Genomic DNA, 10,590 nt, shown 5'->3' with positions numbered 1-10,590 from the left:
TCCACCTGCCAGGAGGAGTTGGTGCAAGCATCAGAGCAGACAGACATGGTGGAGGCGGCCATGGTGAAGACTGGGCTGGAGTAGAGTTGACTGCGTGCGTGAGTGAGTGTTGAGTGTGAGTGTGTGTGAGGTGCTGAGCCATCAGCTTTTATCCCCCTGTGCTGTTGTGGTTCTTGGCCTCTTTTCCTTGTTGGTGTGACTCATTGCCATCATTAGGATCTTTGTTTGTCTGGGATGTTGTTGTCAGACTGTCTGTCCCTGCCAGTGGGTGATGCTGGGAAGAGTGGTGGAGTAGCTAGGTAAGGCTCTGTGAGCAGTGAGGTTAGAGTGTCACTGGTGGGACTTGTCCCAGCCACCCTATGGCGGCAAGGATGTCATTCAGCTATGGCTAGCTGTCAGGATGCTCATCTCCTCTTAAGAAGTAGATGCCCTCAGCCCAATACTCCTTCCATAGCCCAGCTCTGAGTGAGCACAGTTATCACTTTGAGACAGACAGTGCTGAGACCAGAGATATTCAGTGACATATCTAGAGCCATTGAGTTGAGGGTGCAGTGACCAGCCTGTAACTATCCCTATAGTGTCTCCTCAGCTCCTGCACCTCTCTATATTACCCCTTGACATTGTCCACCATGCTCTGTGCCTGTGTTCACCCTACCTTGGTGCTTAGGGCTGCAGGATGATGAGTTTGACCTCTACATACTCAAGAAGGCCACAAGTTCCTGGCTGGGCTGTTTCTAACCCCAGGGAGGCTCATGGTCTGTTGAAACCATAGGAGCAGTGAATGGTCCAGCAACCTGTGCAGCTCTCTCACTGATCAGTGCTTTCCAGCCATCCCTTGTCCACTCCATCCTCCCCCAAAGCTGCTAACATTCCTCACCAGCCCTTCTGCCCACCAGTCGCCCAGCCTTGCCACTCAAGCACTGGGATGCGTGTCCATAGCCACTGTTTTTAAGTTAGGTCACGTATGTACACAGAGTCCAGCACAGAAGATGCATCTGGAAGTTAGGTTGTGTCATCTGAAGCCAGGGCTGGCCAGTGTCCTTGGATGCAGCTATCCCCATGTCCTCCATTTCCACCTCTCTGTCTCTCTACCTGTATGAGCACACATCACACATGCATGGATTCGGGGCCCATTCTCCTCAGTCTAGTAGTTGTGTTCTGTGAGCCACTAGCACTTATTTAGAAGATACTGGTCAGTTGCTGCTGGGTTTCACACAGGGTCAGTTTCCCATGAGTCTCTGGTCGTCACATGTGTCACACAGGAGCTTGTCTGATCTCTGGTCGTCACATGTACTACATACATGGGAGCTTGTCTGTTCTCTGGTTATCACATGTGTCACACAGGAGCTTGTCTGATATATGTCTGTCCAAAGGCTACTTGAGCTATCCACATGGCAGACTTATTACCACTGGCCTCACACCAGCAGCAGAAGTTGTGGATTCTGTGGAGTGGCCTGTAGTGCTAACATCACAGAACATGGTAGTTCAGCACCATTCAGGGGCATTCCCTAGCAAGAGAACAGCACAATCCCAGAAAACTCAGCACCAAGGAGACCCAGTGAGATTTGTTTTCAGGATGAGTCAAAGCCAAAGGCACAGCCTTATTATTATCTCATATTATCCAGCTGGGAGCATGTACCTTAAGATTCACTGCTCTGTGAATGTCCATAGAAAGCCACAGAAAGATCACAAGTAGATTTGGGGATGCAGTAAATGTCAGAAGGTAAAAATTAAACAGAATCCATAGATGGTGAGCATTGACTCTTGTCTATCCACCCACCCAGCCACTTATCCAGACACCTACCTACTCACCTATTCACCCATCTGTCCATCATCTATCCATCCATTCACTCATCTGCTCCCTCACTCATCATCCATTGATCCAGCTACCTATCTGTCTATCCACTCATCTATGTATCCACCAACCCACCCACCTACCTATTATTACCCACTCATCCATCCACTAACACACTCATCCATCCACTAACACACTCATCCATCCACTAACACACTCATCCATCCACTAACGCACTCATCCATCCACTAATACACTCATCCATCCACTAACACACTCATCCATCCACTAACACACTCATCCATCCACTAACACACTCATCCATCCACTAATACACTCATCCATCCACTAACACATTCATCCATCCACTAACACACTCATCCATCCACTAATACACTCATCCATCCACTAACACACTCATCCATCCACTGACACACTCATCCATCCACTGACACACTCATCCATCCACTAATACATTCATCCATCCATTGACACACTCATCCATCCACTAATACATTCATCCATCCACTGATACACACATCCATCTACTGACACACTCATCCATCCACTAATACACTCATCCATCCACTGATACACTCATTCATCCACTGATACACTCATCGATCCACTAACACACTCATCCACCCACTAACACACACTCATCCAGTCATCCAGCCACACATCTATCTATCTATCTATCTATCTATCTAGCAAACTACCCATCCACCACCCACTCATCTGTATACTTGTTCCCTCATCCGTCTATCTATCTACTCACCCACCCGCCATCAATCTATTCATCTAACTGCCATTTATACATCATTCCATTCACTCACCCACCACCCATCCATCTATCCACTTACCCACACACTATCCTATCCATCCATCTACTTACTTATTCATCTACTGGCTCATGCACCCATCTAGTTACCTATCTACCCAGCTACCCATCCACCCACGTATACATATATCCACCAACCCACCTATGTATCCATTTACTCACCCAGCCAATCCACCCACCAAACCATCATCCATCCTCCCATGTATCCATCCATCTTACCCATTCATGCATCTGCCTACCCCCTCATCCATCCATCCATCCATCCTTCCACTCACCCATGTACTAGCCCATTCATCTACCCACTCATCCAACCATCCACTCATCCATATACTTATCCTTATGCCTGCCCATCCATCATTTACTATCTATCTATCCATCCATTCTCTATGTATACATATAATATGTATGTGTACACATAAATATGTCTCCATGTTTATAGAGTTTAACAATACAAACTCTGTCATACCTAGTCTACCACATTTTTTTAAAGCTTAATTCAAAAAGTTCCTTTTCTGTGACTTTGTAAAGATTTGTCTTATTTACAACTGAGGGAGTTTGGTCCATATGTGCATCCCAGGTTATGTGATTCAAAGTAACAGACATTTGCTATCCAGCATATCTGTTGAGAACCTGTTACAACAGGATCTGGCTCGGCAGAGCTGTACCAAAGCACCCCTATGGATCGATTGGGCAGATCTCCTTCCCGCTCGTGTGGCTACTGAGACATTTAAGGCCAAGAGCCTCAGTTTCTCTTTGGTTCTGGAGCCTCATCCTTAGGCAGCCCTCTCTATGGACAGCTTGTAAAGTATGACTTCTTCTAATCATGGGAGGTTCTCCTAACATGTCAGCATCCTCAGTGAAGCTGCCGAATGCTGGCCCTTACTATGGGGCATGACCCACCTCACTGCAAGGCTGGGAACACATGAACACAGGGGTAGGGACATGCAGCCCCCCAACCCTGGGTGGCCACACTCTGTCACTGTTACTTAGACAACATCACTCTTGGCTTTGCACACACTACATGCTGACCCTCGGAGACTTTCTGCACTGAGAATTAATTCTAGAAACATGACCCACAGAGCCCCCATGGCCAGGACCCTCTTGCTTGGCTCCCTAAGCCCCGCACCTCATGCAGCTGAGGTTTCCAGGGAGCCATGGCTCTCTCTGGTGTTGTTCTAGGGAGTGGAAATGTGGGTATTTTTCCACACAGCCTCTGAGGTACCGTTGCAAATATGCATCCTGTCCATCTCAGCATGGGGCCACCCAGCGATGAGGAAGACCCCCAGATTTGCATATACTCAGGATGTTTACAAGGTGAGTGACAGCTCACAGCTAAACAAGGAACAGTGTTAATGAGACTGCTGGGTCACCAAACAAGGAAGGTGACAGCCATGAAGGGGAATAAAAGCCGAGGGCTCAGTACCTCACATACACACACATACTCACACATACTTGCAAACACACCCCTCCAATCCAACCTCACCATGGCCACCTCCACCATGTCTGTCTGCTCTGACGCTTGCACCAACTCCTCCTGGCAGGTGGATGACTGCCCAGAGAGCTGCTGTGAGCCCAGCTGCTGTGCCCCTAGCTGCTGCCAGCCCAGCTGCTGTGTCCCCAGCTGCTGCCAGCCCAGCTGCTGTGTCCCCAGCTGCTGTGCCCCAGCTCCCTGCATTACTCTTGTCTGTACCCCAGTGAGCTGTGTGTCCAGCCCCTGCTGCCAATCTTCCTGCACACCGTGCTGCCAGCAGTCTAGCTGTCAGCCCTCATGCTGTCAATCCTCCTGCTGTGTGCCTCTTTGCTGCAAGCCTGTCTGCTGCACACCCATCTGCTCTGGGTCCTCCTCATGCTGCCAGCAGTCTAGCTGCCAGCCCTCATGCTGCACCTCCTCACCCTGCTGTGTGACTCTTTGCTGCAAGCCTGTCTGCTGCACACCCATCTGCTCTGGGTCCTCCTCATGCTGCCAGCCATCCTGCTGTGTGCCTGTCTGCTGCAAGCCAGTCTGCTGCAAGCCCTGCTCCAGCATGTCCCTGCTCTGCCGCCCTGTGTGCAGACCTGCCTGCTGTGTGCCCACCTCCTCCTGCTGTGCCTCCTCCTGCCAGCCCAGCTGCTGCAAGCCCTGCTCCAGCATGTCCCTGCTCTGCCGCCCTGCCTGCTCCAGCCAGGCCTGCTGTGGCCTCTCCTCAGGCCAGAAGTCCAGCTGCTGCTGACCTGTCCATGTGAGAGCATTTCTTGCATCTACAGTGAGTGCCAAGGAACCAGAACTCGCAGAAGAATATTCATACTCCGTGCTCTCTGCACCAGGGCAGACCATGGCAGTGCCCTCCTCTTTCTGCCTCTGCGCTTTCCAGGTCAAGCATTCTCACCACTGTCCCTTCTCTGAATACACTTGAACCTTCTGAGCAATAAAAACCCTGACTGAACCTGTGTAGAGTCCCGTGGTCCTCATTGGCATCTCATGATTCCTCCTTTGCACTTGGCGATCTGCTGCACTTTGGAGCCTATCTGTGCTAGTTCTGGGGACAGTTCCCTCTGCCCCCTTGCTTTGTAACTGTGCTTCCTCTGCATGGTGTCGATCAAACCTGAGCAGGTACTTCTAAACCCTGTGCTTCCCAGAGCGCTCAGGTGCCTCCTCTCTGAGTGTTTGTCAAGTGCCACCAGAGCACATCTGTGGTCTGCCACTCACTGTCCCTTATTCAGTGGTGCTAGTGTGTGCTAACAACTGGAATCTGGTCTGGGCTATGGGCCTTGTGAGCAGACATGTCCCTACCTCTAGACTTCACTTGGTTCTAAATGCAGAGACCTTAAATGTATGGGTGTGATTGGAGAGTAAGCACACTGTGACGGAGCTCACCGCGACGGAGCACACTGAGAAGTCAGTTAGCTGGAGTCTTGTTTCTGTTGAGGACATGTTGGCATGCTGGGGTGGTCCTGACTACGCCAGTGACCATCCAGTGATCTCAGCTTGCAGAGGGTGAGAATGAGAAGCACTGCCCCTTGTTGAAGCTCTAGTTCTGGGATAGGCACATGTCTTGGCAGCAGGTGTCCATGTACCTAGCACCAGCCACAAGCTCAGTGTGTGGCTCACAGCACCTGGGACTGGCTTACAAACAGCTTCTGAGTCCTGCCTTCCCTGTCACTGAGGAGAGGACACCGCCCCGGTCCAGGCGCTAATACATTTGCTGAAGGCCACATAAACAGGAAGAAGTTGCTGTAGACATAGGGGACACTGTCACACCCTGACATGTCACATCCTCATGCGGCCACTGGTTCGCACAGAGTGAAACTTTCTCTTCAGTGCTTCATTCAGTGAGACTCCTGTCTAGATTCCAAGTCAATCAGAAGCAGCACAGGGCCAGTGCCTGGTGTACCTGTGGGTCCCCACAGGCCTGCGCTCTGCCTACACTCTGGGAGGCAGCAGTCTGCAGAGGCAGCACAGGTAGACATCTGCAGCCATCCAAGGTCTTTGAGAGCCTGTGGCAGAATGGCAGTGGCTTTATCTCTTTCCTTGCAAACATGAGGTTAGCGGCCTCCCCTACCTACTTCATGCTCTTGTCATGACAAGCCTCCTGACCACAGGCCCAAAGTCACAGGCTAGCCCACTGACACCACCAAAACCATGAACCTAAAGAAACCAGTGATCCCAAGTGTCGTTTAGAGTGACAGAAAGATGCCTTGTGCTCTGAGGCCTTCTCCATCCTCCCTTTCAGCCTGCTATGTCCTGAAGTCATACCTCACCCCCCCATGTGACTGTGATGATTACCAGACATAGACTGAGGCCAGAGGCACTGGCCTGGGGACTCCCCATTGCTGTAACCCTCAGTGTGAGGGATGTCACACTGCCCTGGCCAACTCTGACCTGGGGGTAGCTCACTTTGTTTCCACTCCCCATCTTGTTATTGCTATGATAAATCTTCATTCAATACAATTAACTACCAGATGAGACAATAAGGCTCACTTTATTTTCTCAGTGAGAGTCACTTGGTAGGCAGAGCTCAGCAGCAGTGAGATTGGAAAACAGGGTACCATACCACCTGACCTTCCACACACAGAATCCACTGAGCTCCACTGAGGGGCCTAATCAGGACTTGAGGCTCCCCCACAGGTCTGTGTGGACCGAGCTGCAGGGGACGGTGCTGCCTCCCTAGGGGCCTAGAGCCTGGGGATGGGGTGGCACCCTGAGACTTCTTGTGTCTGCCCCAGATCTTATGACAGATTTCCTTCTGGGGAGATGCTGGCTGCATAGACCAGGCCTGAGCAGTAGTGGGTCAGGCCAGGTAGTGTTGGGTCAGAGAAAGATCCTGAGAAGTCACAGAGGGAAGCACACTTGGAACTGGAGGGTATCCTGTTCTCAAACATGAGAAACGGACTCACTGTAGCCCATGACCTTGCAAGTTCTCTCATCCTAGAAACTGTAAAGATGGGGAGCCACTGTACCTACACACACACACACACACACACACACACACACACACACACACACACACATACCTCACTTCATGAGACAAACTATATTTCTAGATAATTGCAGTCAAGTGTAAGAGATAGTGGGGTGTAGTGGTGCATGCCTTTAATCTCACCATCAGGACACAGAGGGAGGTGGATTTGTATGATTTCAAGGCTAGCCTGGTCTATATAGACACTTCTAGGCTAGCCAGGGATGTATGGTGAGACGCTGTCTCAAAAACAAAACAAAACAAAAAACCAAAAACACCAACAGGAATTTAAGATAAATAAACAAACCATCAACTAAAACATTTAAAAAAGTAAGTAACGGGTCAACTAAAAATATGTGTAAGATCTAAAGATGATAAAGTAATTCTGAAAGAGATGAAAGAAATCCCAGATGAGTGCCTGGAGGAGTATACCATGTTCATGTACCCAAAGACACAATGTTAAATGTCTGACCCTCCCTAAGTGATATATGAGTTTAATGAAATCTCAGTCAAAATCTCAGCAGGCTTTCCTGCTAAATTTGATGGGCTGGTTCCAAAATCTCTGGGATGCATACATGACCCAGAATGGCCTAAACAAACCTGAAAAAGGCAAAGAAAATCAGAGAACTTCCATTATTTGACTCCAAGAGTACTTGAACTGTTGTGTGAGGTGTAACAGTAAACCACAGAAAAATAGGACTGGAATCCAGAACAATCCCACCTGCGTGTGCTCAACAGGGTACTGGTTGAGGAGGCTCAACAGACAAATTGAAGTATCCACAGGGAGCTAGAACAATTCAGGACATCAAAAAATTGGCTCAAAATGCTACAAAATGCAACAGATGAGCTCTAGTCATAGTCCTTACTGTGAAGAAACACCTGGGGGTGGGGTGGGGAAACTTGAGGGAAGCCAGGCTTATCCTGGCCCACTGTTCAAGGGTGAGGAAGTCGTGGCCGGTGGGAGAGCCACACTGCTCCTCATGTAGGCCAACCGGAAGCTGAGAGCTTGGGCTAGGAACAGAGGGACCCGAATCTCTAAACAGTTGTACTTCCGGCCCTCTCCTGCCATGTGTCAACCCCAAACAGGCCACAATCTCCCAAATAGCACTACCAGCCTGGGACCAGGTGTTCAAACACACAAGCTCCGGGGTCATTGCACAGTCAACCCTCAGCAGGAGCCTAGAATGAGTTTGTGTGGTTCTGAGTTAAAGGAACACTTAGGGAGGGTCACTGAAGACAAAGGGTAAAGTGGGCTTTGCTGAAATTAAGGATTAGGCTTAACACTGAAGAAAATGAAAAGCTGGGACACCCGTGGAGAGGTGTGCAGTATTTATGTTAATAATATGTTTGACACCGGAAGTCATAAAGAGCATGTACTTTAATAATACAAATACAATGGCCTGCACATCACGATACCCCCCCCCCCGGCAACTGGCACAGCCCCTCAGTGTGGCTCTGCTGGAAGTTTCCAGGTCTCGACCTGTTGCTCACTCACCTGGGCACCAAGTGCTGCCATGTCTTCTCCACATCAGAGAGGGCTGACAATCTATTGCCCTCTGTGAGTGAGACCCAATGCAGCCTATATAGAGAGGACATTGTCCCTCTGTCCCAATGTCCCAGTAGAGGGTACTGGGAAGTGCCTGGTCCTGTGTATCCTGCCTCATCCCTACAATGAATTTACTTCCAGATGAATATCTCTTGTGTCCCTCTCTATGTATCCTGTGGAGAATGTTGGATAGGCAGGACTCACAAGGCAGCCCAGGCCAGGGGCCACAGTGCCTGGAGCCATGAGTATGGCTTTGCTTGTGTGATTCTAGAAAAATAGAGGAGCAATTGGTGGGTATGGTCTATAGGGGACTGGTCATACCTGTGGGTGAACAGCCACCCACAGGGGTCAGAGAAACTGAACTTTTGGGGGAAGGGCCCTGAGTCACAGTGTGACACCCCCAGGGGATGTAGCTATTATCCCTTGTCAATTGCGGAGCTGAGTTCTTCCCTCCTAGAAACATTCTTGGCTGTGGGGATGGACATTTACTTGAACTACATATTCCAGAGAATGAGAGTAGATGCAGGTAGTTAGAAGAGTTTATTGAAGCCATGGGCTACTGACAAGCTGTGTCAGGGTCAGATAACCAGAGCAGAGGGACAGGGGGAGGGACAGTGACCGGAGGATCATCAGACATCCTGGGAAGCAGGAGGTCAAGTCACTAAGGACAGGCTGGTGGCTTCATCCTGGGGGACTGTCTATCCCAGGTCAGGATCAGGCTGAGAGAGCTGAGTGGGGCCACAGGGAGAGACCTGAGTCAGCTGGCACCAGGAACAGGCCCATCAGCAGCTGGACTTCTGGCCTGAGGAGAGGCCACAGCAGGCCTGGCTGGAGCAGGCAGGGCGGCAGAGCAGGGACATGCTAGAGCAGGGCTTGCAGCAGCTGGGCTGGCAGGAGGAGCCACAGCAGGAGGAGGTGGGCACACAGCAGGCGGGTCTGCACACAGGCCGGCAGAGCAGGGACACGCTGGAGCAGGGCTTGCAGCAGACTGGCTTGCAGCAGACAGGCACGCAGCAGGATGGCTGGCAGCATGAGGGCTGGCAGCTAGACTGCTGGCAGCAAGAGGAGGACCCAGAGCAGATGGGTGTGCAGCAGACAGGCTTGCAGCAAAGAGTCACACAGCAGGGTGAGGAGGTGCAGCATGAGGGCTGGCAGCTAGACTGCTGGCAGCATGAGGAGGACCCAGAGCAGATGGGTGTGCAGCAGACAGGCTTGCAGCAAAGAGTCACACAACAGGGTGAAGAGGTGCAGCATGAGGGCTGGCAACTGGACTGCTGGCAGCATGAGGGTGTGCAGCAGACAGATTGGCAGCAGGGGCTGGACACACAACTCACTGGGGTGCAGACAAAGCTCAGACATGGGGCTGGGGCACAGCAACTAGGCTGGCAGCAGCTGGGCTGGCAGCAGCTGGGGGCACAGCAGCTGGGCTCACAGCAGCTCTCTGGGCAGTCATCCACCTGCCAGGAGGAGTTGGTGCAAGCGTCAGAGCAGACAGACATGGTGGAGGCGGCCATGGTGGGGTTGGCTGGAGGAGGGTGGGTGAGTGTTGAGTGAATGAGTAAGTGTGTGTGTGACAGGGGTAGGGGACTCTGGCTTTATACTCCTCCCTAGTACTACGGGCCCAGCCCGCGATCACTGCTTCCTGGTTGCTGTTGGCTTTGTTCCTGCTTCTGTCTCCTGCATTGTTCCTCATATTAGCTGGTGTTGTGTTTCGTGTGGATCGCATGGAGTTTCTCCTGGGTTGTTTGCCTTACCAGCAGGGCCTATGTGAAGTACCAACGGTGACAGAGGGACAGATAGTCATGGACCACTCTGGTTCTGGGTCTCGTGGGCTGGGACAGGACTCAGCACTTCTGTGGTGGTTAATGGTGGCCAGCGGACTTTCAGTTAGAGAAACTCTATGATTTCTCTCCAGGGATGGGTCAGTTTCCTTAAGCTGTGCGGCCAAGCACCCCAGCTGTATGGCTAACAG

At 51.0% G+C, this 10,590-nt stretch overlaps 2 protein-coding genes across 2 annotated transcripts in view; one reads left to right on the top strand and one right to left on the bottom strand.

Annotated features, from left to right (window-relative positions):
- The window catches only part of LOC113833337, a 17,620-nt gene extending 7,488 nt beyond the window's left edge, over positions 1–10,132 (bottom strand). The window contains exons 1-3 of the mRNA XM_027394175.1: positions 9,421–10,132; positions 8,003–8,134; positions 4,461–4,847 (exon numbers count right to left, since the gene is read on the bottom strand). Of these exons, the coding sequence (XP_027249976.1) occupies positions 4,461–4,847; positions 8,003–8,134; positions 9,421–10,132 (1,231 nt within the window). The remainder of the gene's footprint in view (positions 1–4,460; positions 4,848–8,002; positions 8,135–9,420) is intronic.
- Positions 1–10,590, top strand: part of Tspear (thrombospondin type laminin G domain and EAR repeats) — a 168,945-nt gene that overhangs the window by 73,881 nt on the left and 84,474 nt on the right. The gene's annotated exons all lie outside the window — the stretch shown is intronic.

This window comes from Cricetulus griseus, assembly GCF_003668045.3.
Source record: "Cricetulus griseus strain 17A/GY chromosome 1 unlocalized genomic scaffold, alternate assembly CriGri-PICRH-1.0 chr1_0, whole genome shotgun sequence".
Taxonomy (NCBI): Eukaryota; Metazoa; Chordata; class Mammalia; order Rodentia; family Cricetidae; genus Cricetulus; species Cricetulus griseus.
Note: the sequence above shows the minus strand (reverse complement) of the source record. Positions and strands in the feature narration are given on the sequence as shown.